We start from the raw sequence: 27547 nt of genomic DNA on the forward strand, positions 1-27547 counted from the left end.
TAGAGATACTCTGAATGATCGGCTATGAAAAGCCAACTGACATTTACTCCTGAGGTGCTGACTTGTTGCACCCTCGACAACTACTGTGATTATTATTATTTGACCATGCTGGTCATTTATGAACATTTGAACATCTTGGCCATGTTCTGTTAAAATCTCCACCTGGCACAGCCAGAAGAGAACTGGCCACCCCTCATAGCCTGGTTCCTCTCTAGGTTTCTTCCTAGGTTTTGGCCTTTCTAGTGAGTTTTTCCTAGCCACCGTGCTTCTACACCTGCATTGCTTGCTGTTTGGGGTTTTAGGCTGGGTTTCTGTACAGCACTTTGAGATATCAGCTGATGTAAGAAGGGCTATATAAATGCATTTGATTTGATCTTAATTGCCTACATTTTTTGCTATGTTATAAATATACATTTAATGTATTCATCTCAAAAGTTTGATACAGAGTGTTCTGTTTCCTAAAACCAGGAGACAAAAAAACCTTTCAAACTTATATGTATATAAAAAAATATGTACATCTAAATTCCACGTAATGGCTTTCAAAGTCACAGCCAAGTCTCTTTTTTAACTACATTTATACATAAGTAGTTAGGGAAAATGACCAGAGTATAACAGTACTCACGTAGAGGGTTAGGTATCAGAAGGAGATGGTGACAGGTGTGGCAGGATGCTGTCAGTCTTTATATGATATACAGCACGAGTCAAAAGTTTGGACACACCTACTCATTCAGGGGTTTTTCTTTATTTTATTTTTTACTATTTTCCACATTGTAGAACAATAGTGAATACATCAAAAGTATAAAATAACACATATGGAATCATGCAGCAACCAAAAAAGTGTTAACCAAATCAAAATATACTTTGTATTTGAGATTCTTCAAAGTAGCCACCCTTTGCCTTGATCACAGTTTTGCACACTCTTGGCACTCTCAACCAGCTTCATGTGGTAGTCGCCTGGAATGCATTACAATTAACAGGTGTTCTTTGTTAAAGGATAATTTGTGTAATTTCCTTCACAGGAAAAGAAGACCAAGAGTTACCTTTGTTGCAGAGGATAAGTTCATTAGAGTTACCAGTCTCCGAAATTGCAGCCCAAATTTATTTAGAATTCAAGGCACACTTAACCAGCATGGATACCACAGTATTTTGCATTGATACGCCATCCAATCTGGTTTGCGCTTAGTGAGGCTATTATTGCAGAGGATAAGTTCATTAGAGTTACCAGTCTCCGAAATTGCAGCCCAAATTTATTTAGAATTCAAGGCACACTTAACCAGCATGGATACCACAGTATTTTGCATTGATACGCCATCCCATCTGGTTTGCGCTTAGTGAGGCTATTATTTGTTTTCAACAGAACAATGACCAAACACACCTCCAGGCTGTGTAAGGGCTATTTGACCAAGAAGGAGAGTGATGGAGTGCTGCATCAGATGACCTGGCCTCCACAATCACCCAATGTCAACCCAATTGAGATGGTTTGGGATGAGTTGAACCACAGACTGAAGGAAATGCAGCCAACAAGTGCTCAGCATATGTGGAACCTCCTTCAAAAGTGTTGGAAAAGCATTCCAGGTGAAGCTGGTGGAGAGAATGTCATCAAGGCAAAGGGTGGCTACTTTTAAGAATCTCAAATATAGAATATATTTTGATTTGTTTCACACTTTTTTGGTTACTATGTGATTCCATATAGTATGTGTTATTTCATAGTTTTGATGTCTTCACTATTATTCTACAATGTAGGAAATAGTAAAAAGAAAGAAACACCCTGGAATGAGTAGGTGTGTCCAAACTTTTGACTGGTACTGTATATATTGTATTATTATTATTTTAGTGTCATACTCAAATTGGTGCCCAGCCCACATTATAAGAAACAATTTCTTAGTTGCTGTTCCAATGTGACAACAGGGGCAGGAGGGGGGAGCGCACACACACACACACACACACACACACACACACACACACGAAGGAAACCTCATTAGGAACCAGCCACGAACAAGATATAAAATAAATACTGACACAGCACTATAGATGATATATAAGAATATCTACTTTATATCTTACTTAGCTCATTAGAGCTTCACTTTTAAAATCAGATGTCAGTTCAAATATATCATCATCTTTGAAAATGTATGACTATTTTGAGTAGTATACCTATTTTTTATTTACTTTTGAGCACTTTTTCAACTTTGGCACAGGATCGATTTGTGTCTGAGTGTACTGAAATATCTTGTAAAAAATGCCACTCAGAAGCATAGATAACAATCACAGGGAAATCAATGTAAGGAGGGAGCTGCAGGGAAGTGACATGCCATTATAAAACATCCTGATGATAGCTTTTTCAGATGTCACTCAAATGAATTTCTGTTGAGATTGGCATGCTGATAACACCCACCACACACGCCAGGCTTTCACGGCTAACGGATGAATTAAAAGACAATAAATACAATTGTAGCTGGCCAAATTGTCTGGGGCTACATATCATACATCCTGATTTCGTGCTACAGCATCATTCTCTCACTCCTTGGCCTTATGCGCCTGATACTGAGGAGAGAGAGAGAGCGAGAGAGAGAGAGAGAGAGCGAGAGAGCGAGGGTGTGAGAGAGAGAGAAGCCTTGGGATACTGTTGATAGCGAAGATGGAGGCCTATTTCATTGAAGTAAAATGAAAGTTAGAAAGTATGCCTATAGTGAAACGCCCACCAGGAGAATGTCCTCCACATGGACAAGTTTTTAATATTGTAGCGGACGTAAATGGGAAGAATGTTGGCGCGTCCAAATGCAGGCTACTGTGCAACTCGCTATTCAGGTTGGAGGCAACTTTGGAACTGTTTTTTTTTATTTTTCTCGTATTTATAATAATTTTATCATAATTATTACTGTATATCATTGTTATTACTGTAGGCATATTTATTAATCCAAACCAGTTCTTTAAATATGCTAAACGTGTTTTGGTTTATTCTGTTGAGACATTTTCGGCGGCTAAATTAAGTTTGATCTCTCTCTTTAATAGTGTGCTCCATATTTAGTGTAAGATATAAGTAGGTTAAATCAAATCAAAGTTGATTTGTCACATGCGCCGAATACAACAGGTTTCAAAGATGATGATGTTACAGTGAAATGCTTACTTACAGGCTCTAACCAATGGTGCGGGAAAAAAAGGTATGTGTGTGTGTGTGTGTAGGTAAGTAAAGAAATAAAACAGTAAAAATACATTTGAAAAAAAAGAGTAGCAAAGCTATATACAGACACCGGTTAGTCAGGCTTATTGAGGTAGTATGTACTTGTAGGTATCGTTAAAGTGACTATGCATATATGATGAAGAGAGTAGCAGAAGCGTAAAAAAGGGGTTGGGGGGGCACACAATGCAAATTGTCCGGGTAACCATTTGGTTACCTGTTCAGGAGTCTTATGGCTTGGGGTTAAAAACTGTTGAGAAGCCTTTTTGTTCTAGACTTGGCACTCCGGTACTGCTTGCCATGCGGTAGTAGAGAGAACAGTCTATGACTGGGGTGGCTGGGGTATTTGACAATTTTTAGGGCCTTCCTCTAACACTGCCTGATATAGAGGTCCTGGATCGCAGGCAGCTTTGGCCCAGTGATGTACTGGGTCGTACGCACTACCCTCTGAAGTGCCTTGCGGTCAGAGGCCGAGCAATTGCCGTACCAGGCAGTGATGCAACCAGTCAGGATGCTCTCGATGTTGCAGCTGTAGAACCTTTTGAGGATCTCAGGACCCATGCCAAATCTTTTTAGTTTCCTGAGGGGGAATAGACTTTGTCGTGCCCTCTTCACGACTGTCTTGGTGTGTTTGGACCATTCTAGTTTGTTGTTGATGTGGACATCAAGGAATTTGAAGCTCTCAACCTGCTCCACTACAGCCCCATCGATGAGAATAGGGCCGTGCTCGGTGTTCCTTTTCCTGTAGTCCACAATCATCTCCTTAGTCTTGGTTACGTTGAGGGATAGGTTGTTATGTTGGCACCACCCGGCCAGGTCTCTGACCTCCTCCCTATAGGCTGTCTCGTCGTTGTCGGTGATCAGGCCTACCACTGTTGTGTCGTCAGCAAACTTAATTATGGTGTTGGAGTTGTGCCTGGCCATGCAGTCGTGGGTGAACAGGGAGTACAGGAGGGGACTGAGCACGCACCCCTGGGAAGCTCCAGTGTTGAGGATCAGCGTGACGGATGTGTTGCTACCTACCCTTACCACCTGGGGGCGGCCTGTCAGGCAGATTAGGCCTGTTGTAAAATACTGTACATATCATTAGCCTATTGCTGTATATTTGTTGGGTATGGTAGGCACCAACCTTTTCTTAGTTATTGCTGCAATACAGCCTGTTCAAAACGTTTGTTCTCAAGTGTTTTGTTTCATTCTGAGCCATTTTCTTTGACCAAATTAAGTTCCAACTGTATTGTCGTTTTAGCCGCAATATAATATCCTACTCATATTTTCTCTATAAATAATGGCTTAACTTACTTTTGATATTAGCCTAATTAAAGTTTAGAAACTTTTGTGGTTTGGTGTGGTGTAGTTATTAGCCCATTATACTGCAGGCCTATGGTACGAAGGTGCTCCAACTGACTTCGACAGATAAACTTGAAGTGATGCTTGTCTTCATAAAAAATATTCTTATTGAAAATGAATGAATAAACCTCCTCCTGTAAGCCTATATCTGTATAGCAGAGGCAGTAGGCTAGCCTATCTGACAAGGATAATGAAATATACGTTGGTGTAGTAGCATGTCGTTGACCATATAGGCCTCTCTCTCTCTCTGGGACTATGCCTAAGCTTCTCTTCAATTATATATATATATATATTTTATATTAATATCATACAGTGGATGCCTAAGCCAACAGTATAGACCTATGCATGCAATGCCCTGATGCATTTAGTGCTCAATTCGCCGACAGCTGAACCATGAGGTGGACAATTATTCTTTTAGGAAAGCAAAAACCAATAAAACAATAGGCTATAAAGTTTTCTAATGCTACACATCGAAACACAAGTAGCAGTGTTTTTGTAATTTGTTCTAGGCTATTTTTAAGGACACGTAAATGTCCCTCATTTTTTGATAGCACTGGCTGCATGGGTGAATGCCCTAATGGGTTATGCACCCAATGCATATGGATGACCGGTACATTTCTTAAAATGCCCGATAAATTAAAGTCTTCCCGGTCATTTGACCTGACGGAAACCCTGACACACACACACACTCGATCAAAACCATTGAAGTTATTTTGTCTCAGATTGTCTAATTGAGTCAATTGGTTGAGCCAATTAACAAACAGGTAAAGAGAACTAGTAATGGAAGAATAAGATTTAAAAACATCTCTAGGACAATGGTTTAGGAGTATGATTTCACTATCCTAATTACCCTCCATATCGCACTCAATTGTTTACTGAACAGCATTTAGGAAACGTTCATTAAAATGTTACAACTTCTAAAAGAGATCTATTTAGTTAGCGGCAATTATTAGCTTTTAGCTTGTTTTGAACATCAGAAGAGTTAGTATCAAACAAAACAACCAATACTTTGAGTGAAGAAACAATTGATCTTGAGCTGATCGATTTTCCCAAAGATTATGGCAGCCTATCTATCCACTCAAATAACCATTGGACTGAGATGAAGATGAAAACAGCCTTAAAAGACAGAACACTTTCTAACACTGCACAAAGGCCCAAGAAGGAAATTCATGTGGAACCTTTATCTCTTTCTTCTAGATGTGAGCAGAGCTAAAAATCATTGAAAGCCTAATCCAGAGGAAGAAGTTGACTTAAAAGTAGAACAACTCAGCTCAGTGACTTCCTAGCTTCACAGTTTCAAGTCATGACCGGTGGGAAAGATAGTTGCATGAGGTTGGAAAGTATCTCTACCACTAAAAATACCCTGAAAATAATATTCTAAACTATTTGTGGGGGTCAAAACACTAAAGAAGAAGGGACCATATAATGCGCTAACTATCCAATGTGATGTCTGCTGTTTTGGTGCCATACACACTACTGAAAAGTCTGACATCCAGTGCTGATAAACTACCAGTCTTTATGGCTGCTTCAACTCAATCAGTAGAGAGCAGATTAGAATGAACCCATGCGTACAATTAATTCATTTCCTAATCACAATTTCAACCAAGGAGCAATAAAACTATAGGACTGGTTTGATTTATGATTTTAACGCTCCCCCACTCACCACAATTAGCCTCGTCTGACCCGTCTGTGCAGTCCGGGTCCTCATCACACACCCACAGCTTGGAGATGCAGTGCATGGAGGCCCTGCACTGGAACTGATCTGGGGAACAGGTGCTCTCCGCTGTGGAGAGGAGGGGGTCCAGGTTTACACCAGGCCAAATCAAATCAAATTTTATATAACTGCTGTAGACTTTACCGTGAAATGCTTGTGGGGAAGGGAGAGCAATAGGGGATGGGAGAGTGATAGAGAGAGAGATAAGGGGGAGAGAGAGATAGGGAGATGGAGAGAGGACAGACGTAAGGAGTAAGAGGTGAGCAAACAGCCCAAAAGCCTTGAACACATGGATTAATAACTATAATTTAGAGGCAGGAACATGCTGTGTTAATAACATGTATTACTATACCTTACAGATGGAATCATCAGCCTCTGATTTAGAAATAACTGACTTGCAAACAGGTTAACACAATAAACAGATCAACCCAAATATCTGCAGTCTAGAAACACCCAAGTCAGTTTAAAACTCAGATAACCATCCATGTCAATGGTTTCCATGTGTTTGATGCCATTCCATTCTCACTGTTCCAGACATTATCATGAGCTGTGCTACCCTTCGCAGCCTCCTGTGATTGGCACAGTGTTCCTGATAAGATCTACTACATTTACATCTACAGTCTGATTAAGAGTGAGAATGCCTATGAGTCCTACAGTGTATTGCGATGGCTGAAGTAATTATACAGCTCTCCTTAATAAAAGCTTTTAAAAAAAATTGGGGGCTGATTTTCACTCCATAGTGACTCTCACTCCATCTTGAAATCACAGGCAAGCAAAACAAATGTAGCAACCCACAGACATTTTGTCAGAGGTATAACCTTACTGCTGATAGCTAGAGTTACCATTAAATAATATAAATACCTATCTCTGTTCTCTCTTTCACTTTCTAATTCAATCATAGCTAATCCTCTCACACAGGGAAAGGGCTAAACAAGCATGCCTTTGGAATACCTAATCACTATCTGACTCCCTATTATTTAAGGCAGCACATAAGGGTAGGCTGTCTGAGCTTCGCTATAAATTCACCGGTAAGGACCTTTAGGATTATATGTCTCAAACTGTCAGATACCACCTTTACACCTTCACAAAATAATTTCTCATTCTTGTTGAACTGCTGGCAAAAAAAAGAAAAAAAAAAAGAAAATAATCCCATAGAAGTAGTCTAGTTTAAATTAAAAAGTAATCCTCAAGATTCCTAAAACAATCCCTCTGCTAGTAATTTAGAAGGTTCTTCTTACGACAGTCTGTCTCATCCTCTCCGTCTCCACAGTCGTCCTGTCCATTGCAGCGGAGGTTTAGAGGGATACACTTCTGTTTCCGGGTGCATTTGAACTGCCCTGACAGACATATGTACGTCTCTGAAAGATAAAATAGAGGAGAAGAGGTATAACCAAGCGTCCACTTAGGATGAAAATCATCCATCAACGAAAACATGTAGGACAAAAGGCTGCATCACCTTAATATAAAGTGAAGTTGTTGGCTTAGCAAAGAACCTAATAAAAAAAGAACAATGCTTTGAAATCAAAGCACATCTACACATGGGCTTGTTATTGTGACATAAATCCATACTTGTTCTTTTTTTGTATTGCCGCAACATGTCTTGAAAAGGTATCAATCGGTAAGAAAGGTATGAAGCTGCTGGCTAACGTATTGTTTGATTTTCCATTTGAACATCAACAGGTTCAGTGTGAAAGTCAGTAACAACTACAGTCTTCTTTAATGGACATGTTATTGTGGCCAGATACCAGACGTATGTTTTTGTGTTGAAGCAAGATGTATTGAAAGGCATCATTAAAGGTATAAAGCTGCTTGAAGACATATTGTTTATCTGCTATTCCCCCCCCGAACATCAACGGATAACAGACATCTACAGATAGACTCAGTGTGAAGGACAGTAACAACAATAGAAATATTATTCCTAGAACTGGGAATCCCCTTAGACCATGGCAATTTGACTTCACCAATCTACGTGAATGGGGATGCATGTTCCAGTCTTCCTCCTTACCACAGTTAGCCTCATCTGAGTTGTCTCCACAGTCGTTCTCACCATCACAGATGAAGGGAGGAAGAGCACAGAGGCCAGTGCCACACTGGAACCGACCAGGCTGACATTTGAATTCAGCTGCATGAAAATTAGCAATGTTATCTCAGAGAATGCAAAGCCAGCCAATTAAAGTACTGGTACGCTGAACATTATGTATGCTCACGTATTATGATAAGCTACACATTCGTAATAAAACATATACTTAATGACAATGTAAAACAGTTCTTGCATTTCTGAAAATCATGTGTAAACATGCATTTAATACACGTTCTAAAGTTCACTTCAAAACGCAGAATATTATTTCAAATATTCTCAGGTCACAGTAAAAGATGACAGCAAAAATGTTTAATAATAAAAAAAAGTAGTTTCCAAGGCTGACTGATTGACTTTGGCCTATCATACCAGGATCCCCAGTAAGTCCAGTAATGCATAGTTTGTATAAATTGGAAAACATGGTACTCACGACAGTCAGCAGGCTCGTCTGAGCCATCACCACAGTCATCCACAGTGTCACACTTCCACCAGAAAGGAATACACTCGTCGGTCCCGCAGCGAAACTACAGAACACACAAATTAATCAGACAGAATTCTAACTCAACACAAAAAATGGATTCTAGCTTTCCATTCGAGTTGTTCAAAGCATAACAAAGCAACACTACTATTTTCATGGGACTTAAGCTATAGAAGGAAGGCAGGAAAGAAGAGAGAGTGTGATATAAACAAAGAGAAAAAGCATGAAACAACAGATCTGCCTTAGGGAAAACCCAGAATATAATAACAAACTGGAAAAGAGTTAACATATTATCTACAAGTGCCGAGGAGAGTGTGAGGGACTAGGCACTGACCTGACTTGCAGTGCAGTTGGAGAGGCAGGTTTTATTATCAGCGGCGAGGTAGAAATTAGTTGGACAAGCACACTTGTGTTCCCCGCTGGGGGAGAGGAGACACAAGTGGCTACATCCTCCATTGGCCACCTGACACTGGTGCTTGGGCACTGCAGAGGGAGGAGGGAAGGGGGGGGCAACACCAAAAGTACAACATCATTAAACTGAACAGTAGCCACATTCTTAATATCATACCCTATATAATTACATCCTATATAATAATAGCATAACCATGGGCTGGCAGATGAGGGGACTGCTTGGCTGGGTGGGTTACTCTACCTTCAGGTTGGCGTAGTGAATGGTAAATCTTAACAGACTTGATGGCTTGCCAGGAGTTAAGCAGCTCTATCCCCTGGGCCCCAGTTGTTTTATGTGCCCTTCGGAGTGATTTGGATTTCCCATCCGTCCAGTAGACAAAGTCCTCAAACAGTGTCAGACCCATCACACCTTGGATGTGGTCGTAGGACACTGGGAAGAGACACAATACAGGCAAAAGAGAATCGCCATTAGTGGATGAGCATGCAGCATGACAGCAGATCTGTCAACAAATGATCAGCAGTGTGTTGTAACCAGACCTGTGTTTAAACATATTAGTTTTCTTTCAAATACTTTCAATACTTCAAATACTTCCATTATTCTCCAATTTGTTTTGAGGAGGTGAGGAGAGAGGATGCAAGGAAATGTACCCATTGTATTCTGCCTCACCTTTGTGTCTCTGGGAGCCCTCCATGTTGGCAAACAGAATATGGTTGTCGTCAGCCCAGTACAGCCTCTTGTTGGTGTAATCTATAGTGAGGGCAGTTGGGCTGTAGATCTCCTTGTCGATGATAACGACCTGCCCACGGCCATCCATGCCCACACGACCAATATAAGGGGACTCACAGCAGTCCACCCAAAACACATACCTACACAGGGAGGAATGTGGCGAGGTCTTAGATGTCACTAACAGAACATTTTAAAAACAGTAGGTTAAATGTTACCAAAAGTTAGTTGCATTAGGACCTAGGATCAAGGGAGACACTCAAGTTTTATAATACTAAATCTCTTGACACATTGATGAAAATAGTCATGGCCTCTAAACCTTCAAGCTGCATACTGGACCCTATTCCAACTAAACTACTGAAAGAGCTGCTTCCTGTGATTGGTCCTCCTATGCTGGACATAATAAACGGCTTCCTATCCACCGGATGTGTACCAAACTCACTCAAAGTGTCAGTAATAAAGCCTCTCTTGAAAAAGCCAAACCTTGACCCAGAAAATATAAAAAACTATCGGCCTATATTGAATCTCCCATTCCTCTCAATTGTTTTGGGGAAAAAGCTGCAACTCACTGCCTTCCTAAAGACAAACAATGTATACGAAACACTTCAGTCTGGTTTTAGACTGAGACTGCACTTGTGAAGGTGTAAATGGCATCAGACCAAGGCTCTGCATATGTTCTCATGCTCTTAGACCTTAGTGCTGCTTTTGATACCATCGATCACCACATTCTTTGAGAGATTGGAAACACAAATTGGTCTGCACCGACAAGTTATGGCCTGGTTTAGATCTTATCTGTGTGAAAGATATCAGTTTGTTTCTGTGGATGGTTTGTCCTCTGACAAATCAACTGTTAATGTCAGTGTTCCTCAAGGCTCCGTTTTAGGACCACTATTGTTTTCACTATATATTTTACCTCTTGGTGATGTCATTCGGAAACATGATGTTAACTTTCACTGCCATGCGGACGACACACACCTGTACATTTCGATGAAACATGGTGAAGCTCCAAAATTGCCCTCCCTGGAAGCCTGTGTTTCAGACATAAGAAGTGGATGGCGGCAAATGTTCTACTTTTAAACTCGGACAAAACAGAGATGCTAGTTCTAGGTCCCAAGAAACAAAGAGATATTCTGTTGAATCTAACAATTAATCTTGATTGTTGTACAGTCATCTCAAATAAAACTGTGAAGGACCTCGGCATTACCCTGATCTCTCTTTTGACAAACATATCAAGACTGTTTCAAGGACAGCTTTTTTCCATCTACGTAACATTGCAAAAATCAGAAACTTTCTGTCCAAAAATGATGGAGAAAAATGTATCCATGTTTTTGTCACTACTGCAATGCTCTACTTTCCGGCTACCCAGATAAAGCACTAAATAAACTTCAGTTAGTGCTAAACATGGCTGCTAGAATCTTGACTAGAACCCCCCAAAATTATCATATTACTCCAGAGCTAGCCTCTCTACACTGGCTTCCTGTTAAGGCTTGGGCTGATTTCAAGGTTTACTGCTAACCTACAAAGCATTACATGGGCTTGCTCCTACTTATCTTTCCGATTTGGTCCTGCCGTACATACCTACATGTACGATACGGTCACAAGGCGCAGGCCTCCTTACTGTCCCTAGAATTTCTAAGCAAACAGCTGGAGGTAGAGCTTTCTCCTATAGAGCTCCATTTTTATGGAATAGTCTACTTATCCATGTGAGAGACGCAGACTCGGTCTCGACCTTTAAGTCTTTATTGAAGACTCATCTCTTCAGTGGGCCCTATGATTGAGTGTAGTCTGGTCCAGGAGTGTGAAGGTGAATGGAAAGGTACTGGAGCAACGAACCGCCCTTGCTGTCTCTGCCTGACCGGTTCCCATCTCTTCACTGGGATTTTCTGCCTCAAACCCTATTACAGGGCTGAGTCACTGGCTTACTGGTGCACTTCCATGCCGTCCCTAGGAGGGGTGCGTCACTTGAGTGGGTTGAGTCACTGACGTGATCTCCCTGTCTGGGTTGCCCCCCCCCCCCGGCCTTGTCTCAGGGTGGTAAGTTGGTGGTTGAAGATATCCCTCTAGTGGTGTGGGGGCTGTGCTTTGGCAAAGTGGGTGGGATTATCGTCAGACGGGGCCACAGTGTCTCCCGAACCCTCCACTATTTATGTTGCAATAGTCTCTCTCGCTCGCTCTCTGTCTCTCTCGCTCTCTCTCTCTCCTGTTCTGCCTGCGGCTGTACCCTGACTGTGGATCCAGGGCCAGGTCAGTGGGGTTAGGGTAAGAGGTCAGAGGATAGAGGTCAAAGTGTCTGATAGAGTACCCTGACTGTGGATCCAGGGCCAGGTCAGTGGGGTTCCTGATACCAGTGCTGACCAGGACAGAGGGGTACAGGCCGTTAGCTTTAGACACCTCCAGGCTCTTCCTCTCGATGTCACACCAGTACAGGTTCTTCCCTATCCAGTCCAGGGCCAGCGCACTGGGGACGGCTGTACGATGGACTATCTGGTGAAAAGGAGAGGGGGGTATAAACAACTAGCAGAGACAATGACAACAACAAACTAAACACTCATTATATGATTAATGCCTGAAACAAGTGAAAAAACTAATCTTAATGATGGTAGAATCCTACAGTAACTCAGTCAATGTCTCTCATTTCAGGCAGCTTTTGAATTAGCAAACCAGTTGTTTTGAATAAACAATGATAGTGCCAGCTGGCACATGAAACTGGTACTTTGAAACACTATTTAAAACCCAAGAACACCCATGCAATCTGCCATTAAAGGACATGATGCACTTTGAGGTCTGCTTTATCATCATTTACAAGAGAAATATAGCCTTGCCAAGGCGACTAGTCTGTACCCTAAGCAGTAATTTAGACTAAACTGGAGCTTTAAATAGTCTCCAAAATGTAACAGATTTCGTTTTCCATCAGAAAAAGGCGCTCCGAAGAAGGTAAAAAGACAGAGGGAGAAAGTGGTTAATATTCAACACATTAAGTAGAGCCTGTGATATTCTGCTAGCCCCTCTATTCTTGTTGCATTGATTTAAAAGGTCATCAACTGTCAAAATAATGTTTTTCATGAAATTGGATGATATTTAAATGAAACCAGATCAAAGGATGATGACCAAAGTCTGAAAAATGAATGTTACTTCTACATTGATAAAGTTTGATCATAAAGTTAGTCGTCCCCTCCCCATGTCAAACACTTTGATTTATGATTAAGGGAACAAGGTAACATAACTTTAACTCTCATTTTAATACACCAATGGCAACAAGATATTCTCTAACCTGATTTAATTAAGTTCCGCCTTGTAACCAACACCGGTGAAGGAGTGTTTGCAGAGAGGGCGTGGTTTATATAGCTATTCTACTGGTGCCAATATTTGACTGTAGGGTGTCAGCAAATATAATGAAAAGTTTACCTCATTCATCTATGGCAAAGATACTTATACGGTATGTTTCCCCTTTCATATGTGTCTGGTGTTAGCTAGTTACTGGCTAGCTAGGTCTTCAGCCAGCATAGAACAAAAGGGGGTGAAGGGTCGTTCAAAACTCAGACACATTTGTCAAGTCAACACATCCGTCAGTGCTGCTGTGAGCCGGATTACAAGAGACATGCCAAACAGGAGATTTATATATAACAAAATCAATTTTTGATGCAATTCTATTATAAAGACAGTTGTGGCTTTACCAACTTGAACCAGCCCTGAAATTTGAGCAGTGAGGTTAATTTCTCACCACCTTGTCTCAGCTTGTTCCAGGTTGAAGGAAATCCCAGCATGACATTGTGCATATGTAAAGAATTTGTTGTGAACCTTCCATCCAACAGAATAATCAAGGAATACCTAGGATAGGATAAAGTAATCCTTCTCACCCCCCCCTTAAATGATTTAGATGCACTATTGTAAAGTGGCTGTTCCACTGATGTCAGAAGGTGAATTCACCAATTTGTAAGTCGCTCTGGATAAGAGCGTCTGCTAAATGACTTAAATGTAAATGTAAATAATCACTATATTCTAGGACATTATTCAGGAGTGTGCAACATTTCAATGTTAGATAGACATAGATTAACCCATGTTGTAGTTTATCATGCAGATTTGTCAGGACATCGTAATTTATGAAGCTCATTCTGAAATACAGACGTAATTTCTGACCCAGGGGATTGCACTGTGTGCAAGTCTTAAAATTTAGACCCCAATTATTTGAATTAGGTGTTAGCAAAACCTGTAAACTCCTGCGTATAAGAAAACTGTGGCTGTCATGACTACATTTGCTCTCATGTACTGAACAAGATTCTGAATGTTGAAGGTTAATCTCCTTGAGTTGCCCCTCAAGTGGGAATTACTTATTTTGTACAATTTTGTACAAAGGACTCATGCACAGATACAGAACCCCCCCCCCCCAAAATAAATTAAAAAAATAAAATGTTTTAACATATATTCAAAAAGTGTTGACATGTTTATTGTTGTGAGGCTTGGACATCTGGTAACTGCAGATCATCTATCCAATGCCTTGCAAAGGGCGCGGAATGCATCAATACATGTACAATGCTGTATTCATTTTATTTACTTTATACAGTGCATTCGGAAACTTCACTTCTCCCACATTTTGCTACGTTACAGCCTTACTCTAAAATGGATTCAATTACATTTTCCCTCATCAATCCACACACAATACCCCATAATGACAAAGCAAAAACAGTTTAGAAATTTTAGCAAATTAATGCAACATTTTTAACAGAAATATCTAATTTACATAAGTATACAGATCCTTTGCTATGAGACTCGAAATTCATCCTTGAGATGTGTCTACAACTTCATTGGAGTCTAGCTGTGGTAAATTGATTGGACATGATTGGACATGAAAAGGCACACACCTGTCTATATAAGGTCATACAGTTGACAGAGCATTCCAGAGCCAAAACCAAGCCATGAGGTTGAAGGAATTGTCTATAGAGCTCTGAGATAGGACTGTGTCAAGGCACAGACATGGGGAAGAGTACCAAAAAATATCTGCAGCATTGAAGGTCCCTAAGGACACAGTGGCCTCCATCATTCTTAAATGGAACTTTGGAACCACCAAGACTAAGGACTATCAGACCATGAGAAACACATCTGGAGGAAACCAGGCACCGCTCAACATCTGGCAAATACCATCCCTACGGTCAAACATGGTGATGGCAGCATCATGCTGTGGGGATGTTTTTCAGCGGCAGGAAATGGGAAACTAGTCAGGATCGAGGGAAAGTTGAACTCAGCAAAGTAAAGAGACATCCTTGATGAAAACCTGCTCCAGAGCGCACAGGACCTCAGAATGGGGCAAAGGTTCACCTTCCAACAGGACAACAACCCTAAGCACATGGCCAAGACCATGCAGGAGTGGCTTCGGGAAAAGTCTCTGAATGTCCTTGAGCGATCAAACATCTCTGAAGAGACCTAAAAATAACTGTGCAGCGACAATCCCCATCCAACCTGACAGAGCTTGAGAGGATCTAAAGAGAAGAATAGGAGTAACTGTTTTGCTTTGTCATTATGGGCTATTGTGTGTAGATTGATGAGGGGATAAAACTATTTAATCAATTTAAAAAAGGCTGTATGTAACGTAACAAAATGTGGAAAAAGTGAAGGGGTCTGGATACTTTCTGAATGCACTGTATATAAAAACATACATACATACACATATAAAAACATACATACACACACATATATATATATATATATACATACATATATATATACATATATATACCTATATACATATATACATATATACATATATATACATATATACATATATATACATATACATATACATATATATACATATACATATACATATATATACATATACATATACATATATATAAATATACATATATACATATATATATATACATACATATATATATATACATACATATATACATACATATATACATACATATATATACATACATATATATATACATACACACACACACACACACACACACACACACACACACACACACATATATATATATCATTGATGCAATTTCAATGTTGTTTGAGTAACTTTGTGTGTCACCAAATTAGCTTGAGATGATTTTACTGCAACATTGGTCACTGCATCCAAGTTGCTTGACAGAGGCATTTCAAAGAGCTGTCAGTCAAGGCGAGCTCATGAATATAAGCTCCCCGCCCACTCAGTCTGTCTTTTCAAACTTCCTGGTAGTTAGAGATGAGAGAAAAAGTACTTTTCAGAATGACTGTTCAGGACGTTTAACAGACTGCTTCGTGTGAAAATGAAGGTTAACTCATGTGAAATGTCAAGAAAACGCACTAATCTGATGAATCCACACAACATATTTGATCACCTTTAATCCTGGAAACACTTTACCTCCCCGCCCTGTGCAACTGGGTACTGGACTTCCTGACGGGCCGCCCCCAGGTGGTGAGGGTAGGCAACAACATCTCCACCCCGCTGATCCTCAACACTGGGGCCCCACAAGGGTGCGTTCTGAGCCCTCTCCTGTACTCTCTGTTCACCCGCGGCAACGCACGCCTCCAACTCAATCATCAAGTTTGCGGACGACACAACAGTGGTAGGCTTGATTACCAACAACGACGAGACGGCCTACAGGGAGGAGGTGAGGGCCCTCGGAGTGTGGTGTCAGGACAATAACCTCACACTCAAAGTCAACAAAACTAAGGAGATGATTGTGGACTTCAGGAAACAGCAGAGGGAACACCCCCCTATCCACATCAACGGAACAGTAGTGGAGAGGGTAGTAAGTTTTAAGTTCCTCGGCATACACATCACAGACAAACTGAATTGGTCCACTCACACAGACAGCATCGTGAAGAAGGCGCAGCAGCGCCTCTTCAACCTCAGGAGGCTGAAGAAATTCGGCTTGTCACCAAAAGCACTCACAAACTTCTACAGATGCACAATCGAGAGCATCCTGGCGGGCTGTATCACCGCCTGGTACGGCAACTGCTCCGCCCACAACTGTAAGGCTCTCCAGTGGGTAGTGAGGTCTGCACAACGTATCACCGGGGGCAAACTACCTGCCCTCCAGGACACCTACACCACCCGATGTTACAGGAAGGCCATAAAGATCATCAAGGACAACAACCACCCGAGCCACTGCCTGTTCACCCCGCTATCATCCAGAAGGCGAGGTCAGTACAGGTGCATCAAAGCTGGGACCGAGAGACTGAAAAACAGCTTCTATCTCAAGGCCATCAGACTGTTAAACAGCAACCACTAACATTGAGTGGCTGCTGCCAACACACTGACTCAACTCCAGCCACTTCAATAATGGGAATTGATGGGAAAGGATGTAAAATATATCACTAGCCACTTTAAACAATGCTACCTAATATGTTTACATACCCTACATTATTCATCTCATATGTATACGTATATACTGTACTCTATCATCTACTGCATCCTTATGTAATACATGTATCACTAGCCAATTTAACTATGCCACTTTGTTTACATACTCATCTCATATGTATATACTGTACTCAATACCATCTACTGTATCTTGCCTATGCTGCTCTGCACCATCACTCATTCATATCTTTATGTACATATTCTTTATCCCCTTACACTGTGTATAAGAAATTAGTTTTGGAATTGTTAGTTAGATTACTTGTTGGTTATTACTGCATTGTCAGAACTGGAAGCACAAGCATTTCGCTACACTCGCATTAACATCTGCTAACCATGTGTATGTGACAAATAAAATTTGATTTGATTTGAGAAAGTGTTGTTTGTGCTTGTTTACCATTTTGAAAGTACACCACAACATGGATGCCTCTGATGGTTCTTTAATGGCATAGAATTGCCTTCATGTGAAACACCCTTTCTCCTCTGAATGGTCTTCAGAGAGAGGTTTCTCAGTATTTCAACCACCCACAGATGAATCAATTCACACCTGCTGACTACAGACAATGAGCATAGAACTATAATCACCATCAAGATAAAAGATGTAAAGTATTTCAAACATAACTGAGCCAACATAATGGTGTTCTCTGTCTTACATTTAGGTGGGCTGGCTCCATTATTATGTGGATCTCACTGGAGGCGCTGCCTTTGGCTCTGACATGTATTCTGACTACAAATCACCTCGTGCCTCCGATTACCTTTAATTATGCTTTAACATCCTGTTGGAACAGAGTCAACGACCACAGGAGCACACGCTGGAGGCTTGCTAAGGGCTTGGAAAGGTAGGTAAGATCTTGGAAAGGTAGGCTTGGAAAGGTAGGTACCTTGGAAAGGTAGGTAAGATCTAGGATGTTCTGTCAGCACAATGTAATTAAAAACAAAAACATGTTTTAAGTGAGAAGTAGGCATTGGTCTGACGCCGAGAAAAGAAAGGAAATGGCCAGAGCAATGTTTAAAACAAGACAGAGAAAGTTGGTTGTTTAACCTAACAGAAAGGTCAGAACAAATATTACAACAAATATTATGGTTAAACTCAAATATACTAATTGATAAAAAAAAAAACAATATTCCAAAACAATGTTTTTTTAAATTAATTAGTATGTTTGAGTTTAACCATATTTGTTGTAATATTTTTTCTGTCTTTTCTGGTAGGTTAAACTACTAACTTCCTCTGTCTTGTTTTAAAAAGTCATATTTTGGAGATGATTTCATTTTCAAATAACCCGAAAAACGGTAGAGTCTTTGTATAGTCTTGAACACGAGGTGAGATATTCTTACCAATCTGCTAGAGAACCAGTTTGGATAGATTTGTTTTTATTGTGATAAGACACTCAAATGGTCAGACTTTTACAGATCAGTTTATCAAAATATTGTATTTTCATGGAATTATTTAAAAACACTATTCACATGTATGACAGATGCATATTTTGCATATATTTACAGATAAAATGACACTTAAAATCAAAACGACACAAGATATAAAAAAAAGCCTCTAAAAGTCTGACTATAAGACCTATGAACCTGTGTGTGGAATAATGTGAATGTACGTCCTTGGAAGACTGAGAAAAATTAATTGGTGCTTTGAGTGTCATTTTGAGAAAATGGCCGATAAAGATAGGCTAATGCAATTAAAATGTACTTTCCATAAATATGACCATGTATGTCACCTTAATTCAACTCTTATTCCTATATCACTTCTAAACTGACAAACGTAAAATATACCTTTTACAAATCCATTTGTACATTTAATACATTTGTTTCAAGCAATAAAGCATATGCTTTGAATACTGGTCTGTTGGGCAAATATACAGTTTTGAGCAAATTCTCATATCACTTTGCTCACCTTGTCACTTACAAGGATTTTGTATGGCTGTTGAAATGTACAGAGCATTAATCAGTTATGCCTGCCCCATATGTAAGGCCATTCATTTGCATTCTGGGATCCTCCGTGCTGCATTCTTTTGAGAAGGTTATCAGTTGACATCCTATGATATAGAAGTACCATTTTCTGTGCAACTTCTCTATTCAGAAAAGTATGGCCTCCATAGTTTTTGTGACTGGGTGGATCTTCACCATTTTCTAGGGTTCGCTGGTACCAGCACCAAGATGATGAGCATCTACCACGAATAGGGATTTTGTCTGTTGACATGGAATGGACAAGACCAGCCCAGATAGCATTCTTCATGCCCTCTCCATCACCCTGGTAATAAAGAATCTAACCCCTGTAATAGTTTTGTAGACTCTTACACTTTTGTGCAGTGAGTTTCCCTACAACTCTCCCACCGAGGTGTTTCTCTGAACTAAGTTTACGAAGCGCTGTTCCCATCCTCTTGTGGGCATTATTGATGCATTCTAGTTTCCCTATCTCAATGCCTGTGTAGGGATCTAATTTGACATCTGTCTTGTATGCAGTACTGTCACCATCTGAGAGAATCTGGATGTTACGAACGTGGTGGCGACTGACTGATCTGGCCCACATGCGTTTAGCTGCTTCCTGCTCCATTGCTTTGCTCGAACCTGAGACATTTTGAGCACAGTCATCTGCATGTGAATCCTTCCATTCCCTGAACTCCTCACTAATTCCACTTTTCCTTTTCATCACACATGCATGGCAGTATGAAGACAACACCTCATAGTCTATCACTAGACCTGTTACAATGTCTATGCACACACCTATCCTGTAGTTGAAAGTGAATCCTCTCTTGTGTCAAGTGCCATCAAAGGAAACATGAATGTCTATGATGGCATTCTCATCCTCCTTCAGCAAATCTGCTATGTCTGGGTCTATATCTGCATATGCTCTTCTAATTAACTTTGTAGCACTCTCCATTGACTGTGGCCCTCTCTGAGTCTCTGCAACTAAAGTATTCATTATGACATCTGTCGACATTAGTCATAACTGCATTACTAAATGTCAGCATGTTACCCTATGTAAATATTAGCATATCAATATGTATTTTCTTAATGTGAATTTCTCAGTAATCACTGTAGGCTACAGCCATATGACACTGTAGGCCTATGCGATGTCTCATTGTATAGTTATGTTTTCCTATTACTCTGTTTATTCACGTTGAATACGTTTGCTGGAGCAAGGAAATCTGTACACAGCAAGTCACCTGACAATAATGTGCTACTCTCGCCTTTTATTTACCTGTCACTCTCCTGTTATGTCTCCGATATGAGCTGAGATGCAAGGAAGAAATCCCTAGAACTTTGCTTATTTTCTTAAGTACAGCATAACCAAGTCCAAGTTCGTGGGCTAGAAGAACCATCCTCACATTTATGTCAAATGCCACATCTCCCCTTGAGCATTCCTGCAGCCTGGAGGAAGTGTAAACACTCCTCCTAAATGCATCACAATCACCTTCACAGTGTGCACATTCTATCATGACAGAATTACACAATCCCTGGTTGGTGGGGTCTATAGTGATTTTCAGTCCAGTGTGTAGAAACGTAGGGCAAATTAAATCATGTACAAGTTGGTTTATTTGTGACATGTGGAATAAAAGCCACTGTTGGCTGGCTGGCTAGTTGATCGCTGCTAGCTGTCATCTTTGTCTAAACAAATTTCTGTCTCGACTTGCTGCTGCCGGCTACCTCCTTTTCCTCATCTACCTGTACTGCCACTGCCTGTGTATAGTACACATCACAATTTGGTTGTAATCCAGCGAGGTTGGAAACATTATCTAGATCTTCTATGAGGCTGTGGAGGGATCCAAATTGTGGATTTAAAAGAAAACATGAATCATCAGCGTACCATGACGCCTTTCTTTTTAAGCCCTGGGATTTCTAGCCCCTTAATATTATTGTTGGATTTGATTTTAATAGCTAACATAACGATGGCCATAATAAATAGATATGCCGATAGTGGACAACCTTGTTTTACTTCTCTTAACAGTTTAATACTTTCTGAGAAGTAGCCATTATTTACTACTTTACACCTGGGGTAAGGATACACAACTTTAACCCATTGAATCAGAGATTCCCCAACATGTAAATATTCCAGGCATTCATATATCAATTCATATACCAGTCATACTTATTCAAAAGCCTTTTCAAAGTCAGCTATGAAAACCAGGTCTGGTTTCCCAGATTTGTCATAGTGTTCTATTGTTTCCAGTACTTGTCCTTATTTTATCTCCAATGTATTGTTCATGTAAAAAAACCTGTCTGATTAGGATGAATAATATCCGACAATACCTGTTTACTACTATGCGCTATGCATTTTGCATCACAACACTGAAGTGTAAAGGGCCTCAATTTTTTTTTAATGGGCTAGATCTTTATATTTACTACTTGTGTCCTGTTTCAGTAATAATGAAATCAGACCTTGTTGATGATCTGATAATCTACAATTATTATAGGAGTGGTTAAAACATGCTAATACCGGTCCTCTGAGTACATTAAACAACAGTTTGATGTACCTTAACTGGTATGCCATCAAGCCCTGGAGTTTCCCCCGACTTACAGCTTTAATTGCATCAAGAAATTCATCCCCAAAATTATTTTTGGTAGAATTTCTATGTTGAATATTAAAAAGGAATTTGATGCACTTTTCCCTATAGTCCATACAGTTTGCTATATTTTTACAATATAATAATCTTTCTTAAATAAGTTCCTCCATTTCTTTTAGTTTTTCCTCTAACATATTCTATGCCTCTATTGTACAGTTTTTATTGCTATCCACTGTACTGTTGGTCCCTCTATTTCCTTTGTTAATATGAATTATTTTGACCTAAATTGCTTTTGTTTTAAAAGATCAGTATTGAATTGCATAGCACATTTAAAAGTGTCCAACACAATAAGGGGATCTGCTGTAAAAACGGTATATTATATTGGAAAAAGCTATAAATGATTTTGTCCTGGTTAAAATTAAGCTGTCAGCCAATAGGCTTCGATTAAATGTACAAATCTGTTTATGGTCCAATAACTTATTTAAAATAATCCATCTACCTTGCAGATCTGTTTGTACAATTTGCTAATTTGGATCAAAATGATTGTTAATTAATGTCATCACCCCTTTTGAGTTTCTTTAACCATGGAAGAAGTATATTTTGCCCACCTCAAACCTTATTCCACAAAACCTGATCTAAAATTGTACAATTACAACTTGCTATACTTATTTCACCATTTACCATAATGAGATACAAGTGTCAATTCTATTTATCATAAAATATGTTTGTAAACGTACCATAACAAATTACCATACTGATTGAGTGTCCATATACTGTAGCGGTACCATAGTATTTGCATTGCTACTGAGTAAACCTCCAATTGTTCTCCACTATTCCAGCCGATAAAACCTCCCTCCATCCAAAGTTGGATTGTCTGGCAGACCATCCCTGTCCACCTCTATCTTAGGGCCTTTGGGATATTGGGACCCATCCTTTATTGGGACCCATCCCACACAACAGAAGCAGATAAACTGACAAAAGCATTTCCAACACCCTCACCTCAATTGTAAACAGTTATTTTAAAAATCTATACAGTACCAGTCAAGTTTGGACACACCTACTCATTCAAGGGTTTTTCTTTATGTTTTGCTATTTTCTACATTGCAGAATAATAGTGAAGACATCAAAACTATGAAATTACACAAATGGAATCATGTAGTAACAAAAAAAGTGTTAAACAAATCAAAGTAGCCACCTTGATGACAGGTTTGCACACTCTTGGCATTCTCTCAACCAGCTTCATGAGGTAGTCACCTGGAAGACATATAAATTAAAAGGTGTGCCTCGTTAAAAGTTAATTTGTGGAATTTCTTTCCTTCTTAATGCGTTTCATCCAATCAGTGTTGTTGTGACAAGATAGGGGTGGTATACAGAAGATAGCCCTATTTGGTAAAAGGCCAAGTCCATATTATGGCAAGAACAGCTCAAATAAGCAAAGAGAAACAACAGTCCATCATTACTTTAAGACATGGAGGTCAGTCAATGAGGAAAATTTCAAAAACTTGAAAGTTTCTTCAAGTGCAGTTGCAAAAACCATCAAGCGCTATGATGAAACTGGCTCTCATGAGGACTACCACAGGAAAGGAAGACTCAGAGTTACCTCTGCTGCAGAGGATAAGTTCATTACAGTTACCAGCCTCAGAAATTGAAGCCCAAATAAATGCTTCACAGAGTTCAAATAAGGGACATCTCAAAATCAACTGTTCAGAGGAGACTGCGTGAATCAGCCCTCCATTGTCATGGTTCCACCGGTCACCAGAGGGCAGAAGAGACATGAACAAAACTCAGGTGTGTCCTATTTACTCATTATGATTTCCCTGTTAAAAGAGGTGTGTTTTCTGTTGTCCTTTGCAGGAGCTTGAATTTTTTACCGTGTGTGGTCATTTCCTGAGTGAGTTTTCGAGATTTAGTGTTTGTTGTTTTTTAAGTGTACTGTGATCCTGCGAGTAAAGTATTATGTTTATCCTTAACCACTGACTCCTCGTCTGGTCTCTTCTCTGATCCAGGGTCCACCTCACCATGTCACATTCATGGTCGATTAGCTGCAAAGTAACCACTCCTAAAGGACACCAATAAGAAGAGACTTGCTTGGACATTGGACCGGTGGAAATCTGTCCTTTGGTCTGATGAATACAAATTTGAGATTTTTGGTTTCAGCCACCGTGTCTTTGTGAGACACAGAGTAGGTGGATGGATGATATCTGAATGTGTGGTTCCCACCCTGAAGCACGGAGGAGGAGTTGTGATGGTGTGGGGGTGCTTCACTGGTGACACTGTGATTTACTTAGAATTCAAGTCAGACTTAAACAGCAGGGCTACCACAGCATTCTGCAGCGATACGCCATCCCATCAATGTTGTAAATGACTATTGTAGCTGGAAACGGCAGATTTAAAAAGAAAAATGAAATATCTACATAGGCGTACAGAGGCCCATTATCAGCAGCCATCACTCCTGTGTTCCAATGGCATGATGTTAGCTAATCCAAGTTTATCATTTTAAAAGGCTAATTGATCATTAGAAAACTAGCCTTCTTTAGACTAGGTAAGTATCTGGAGCATTGGCATTTGAGGGTTCGATTACAAGCTCAAAATGGCCAGAAACAAAGAGCTTTCTATTCTTGTTCTGCGAAATGAAGCCTATTCCATGCGAGAAATTGCCAAGAAACTAAAGATCTCGTACAATGCTGTGTACTACTCTCTTCACAGAACAGCGCAAACTGGCTCTAACCAGAATAGAAAGAGTGGGAGGCCCCGGTGCACAACTGAGCCAGAGGACAAGTACATTAGAGTATCTAGTTTGAGAAACAGACACCTCACAAGTCCTCAACAGGCAGCTTCATTAAATAGTACCTGCAAAACACCAGTCTCAACGATAAGAGGTGACTCCGGGATGCTCTTATGTCCAGTGCCTGTGTTCTTTTGCCCTTCTTAATCTTTTCTTTTTATTGGCCAGTCTGAGATATGGCTTTATCTTTGCAACTCTGCCTAGAAGGCCAGCATCCCGGAGTCGCCTCTTCACTGTTGACATTTAGACTGGTGTTTTGCGGGTACTATTTAATGAAGCTGCCAGCTATTGGGCTCTGAATGGTGCAGTGGTCTACGGCACTGCATCTCAGTGCAAGAGGCGTCACTGCAGTCCCTGGTTTGAATTCAGGCAGCATCACATCCTGCCGTGATTGGGAGTCCCATAGGGCGGAGCACAATTGGCCCAGCATCGTCTGGGTTTGGCATTGTAATTAGGATATGTTCTTAACTGACTTGCCTGACTTAATGGGATGACATAATCAAAAACGACCTCACTCTTATTTAAGTCTCTGACAAACTTTTGACTGGTACTGTATATAGAACAAAACATCTTGCATATCTTAATTTATTTCCACAATTAACAAATAATATGTGTAATAATGGAGGCAGTTCATACGAAGTATTGTTACCTATAACTAGGATAATTACCTATTTGGCAAGCAATTATTATTTTGGCAAACAATTATTGGGATTCATCCTGTATTGTCCCTATCATTACCCCATAGCAACAGATGTACCTACTTCTTAATTAAGATGTTAGGTTAGGGTTAGTTATAACATTACCTATAACCCAGGGGTATATTTATAACATAATTGTCTAAATTGCATTGTCAAACAATGCCAAAGAAAAAACATGAATATACGTAGAAAAACCGTCAACCTTTCCTGTGAGTCTAAATATGGTACTGCTATATCTAAAAAAAAAAAAAAAAAATCACAATTTTCCATGCCTGAAAAGAGAAGAAACATATGCTCTTCATTTAACGGGGATTAACTTGACTTGTAGTACATAAGCACAAATCCCCAGCTTTGCCTTCTCCCTGTCTTTGCCATAAAATAAGTCATATTGTTAGGCTATTGCTAGACTATCAACCACATTAGTCACTGTTCTCTTAATTAACCCCCATGTTAAAACTACAGATCTATCGCAAACCCTTTAGCTGTGGCAGGCTGGCATGGTGGTGTTGACAGTGTGGAAAACAAGGACTACTGGGTCAGTATCCAAAATGGCACCCTTTTGACCAGAGCCCTATCAGTCCTGGTCAAAAGCAGTGTACTACATAGGGAACAAGAGTATCATTTGGGACACAGACTGGGTGTAATTGAGCTGAATGAGCCCTCCTGCCCCCCACACACTAATTCTAATGAGTTGAGAGAACGGGGAGCGACGGGGCAGCCACCAGGTGTTCCTGTGACGTCTGCGTGTTCTGGGCTCCAATCCCATGACCTGAACGGACCTCCATGATTAAGCCAGAGAAAAGCTGTTATGTTACAAACCTGTTGCGTTCAGCTAATTGTTGTATTGTTAATAGGCATTGATTACAGTGTTCCCTCACTGTTTACTGTCTCAATGAATGATACAAGTCCATTATGATGTCTGCCTATAAACAGGATGAAATTAATCAATTATCAACTGGGAGCAATGACATTTACAACCTCTAAATCCATTGAATGATGCATCCCAAATGACACTCTATTCCTTTTATCGTGCAGTACTTTTGACCAGGGCCCATCATTTTGACCAGTGTACTATATAAGGTATAGGGTACCATTGGGACACAACTGAAGAGTAATCTAAGTTCATTCACACCGCAGTGTGCACTGCAGGATGATCCTCATCGACATAAAAGAAGCCAGCTGGGCATGAGAGGATGGTGAGAGGGAAATGGGGCATGGGGCATGGGGCATGGGAGCAAGCTCTCAGGGGTAAAATGGCATAAGGTAGGTAGCATATGGTAGGGGCATTCAGGGGCATTGACGAACCCCCTAGCAGCAGTACCTTAAGGTCACTCCCATTAAGTCTCATTCTGTTGATCCTCCGTCCACTGGGTCTGGAAGAGTCTATCCAGTAGATGAACTCCTTCTTGTAGTCAAAGTCTATGTGGATGATATTGTTCAGGCCCTGTAGATACAAGAGAGAAATTATTAGATTCAATTGACATTTATTGTCCTAAAAAAGGAAAATCTTAATGCAGTTCAGACATTACATATACAAGCCACATAGAAACATATGCAGGAAACAAACAGTAAATAGTCAGACATGAACAATTCCCCCATGAACCAAATCTACATATACAAGAAGCTACATGAAATTGTACATAAAGGGTAAATGCTACCTGAAGCACTCTTTTCACAAGTTAAATAGATTTATGAATTGTAATTGAGTGTAATTCAGAATATAAGCAAGAAAGCAGAAGAAAGAGTAAGTAAAAGCTGTGATTAAGTGGTACGTCATCATGAAATTGCTTCAGTAATGCAAAGAACAGTAAGAAAGTAGAGTGCATTCGGAAAGTATTCAGATGCCTTGATTTTTTCCCACATGTTGTTATGTTATTCTAAAATGATTAAATAAATAAAAACCTCAATGTACACAACTAGCCATAATGGCAAGCGAAAACAGTCTTTTAAAACGTTTTTGCAAATGTATAATTAAAAAAACAGAAATACTTTATTAACATAAATATTCAGACCCTTTGCTATGAGACTCGAAATTGAGCTCAGATGCATCCTGTTTCCATTTATCATCTTTGAGATGTTTCGGCAACTTGATTGGAGTACACCTGTGATAAATTCAATTGATTGGACATAATTTTGAAGGGCACACACCAGTCTAAATAAGCTCCCACAGTTGACAGTGCATATCAGTGCAAAAACTAAGCCATGAGGTTGAAGGAATTGTTCTAGAACTCTGAGACAGGATTGTGTCGAGGCACAGATCT

The 27547-nt window shown here is 40.1% G+C and overlaps 1 protein-coding gene across 1 annotated transcript in view; it reads right to left on the reverse strand.

The window, feature by feature from the left end:
- Window positions 1–27547, reverse strand: part of LOC135519548 (low-density lipoprotein receptor-related protein 1B-like) — a 234398-nt gene that overhangs the window by 35983 nt on the left and 170868 nt on the right. The window contains exons 54-62 of the mRNA XM_064944782.1: window positions 26608–26730; window positions 12232–12413; window positions 9873–10072; window positions 9447–9635; window positions 9129–9277; window positions 8747–8840; window positions 8245–8361; window positions 7478–7597; window positions 6189–6308 (exon numbers count right to left, since the gene is read on the reverse strand). Coding sequence (XP_064800854.1) covers window positions 6189–6308; window positions 7478–7597; window positions 8245–8361; window positions 8747–8840; window positions 9129–9277; window positions 9447–9635; window positions 9873–10072; window positions 12232–12413; window positions 26608–26730 — 1294 coding nt within the window. The remainder of the gene's footprint in view (window positions 1–6188; window positions 6309–7477; window positions 7598–8244; window positions 8362–8746; window positions 8841–9128; window positions 9278–9446; window positions 9636–9872; window positions 10073–12231; window positions 12414–26607; window positions 26731–27547) is intronic.

The sequence above is a fragment of the Oncorhynchus masou genome, chromosome 29 (genome assembly GCF_036934945.1).
Source record: "Oncorhynchus masou masou isolate Uvic2021 chromosome 29, UVic_Omas_1.1, whole genome shotgun sequence".
NCBI lineage: Eukaryota > Metazoa > Chordata > Actinopteri > Salmoniformes > Salmonidae > Oncorhynchus > Oncorhynchus masou.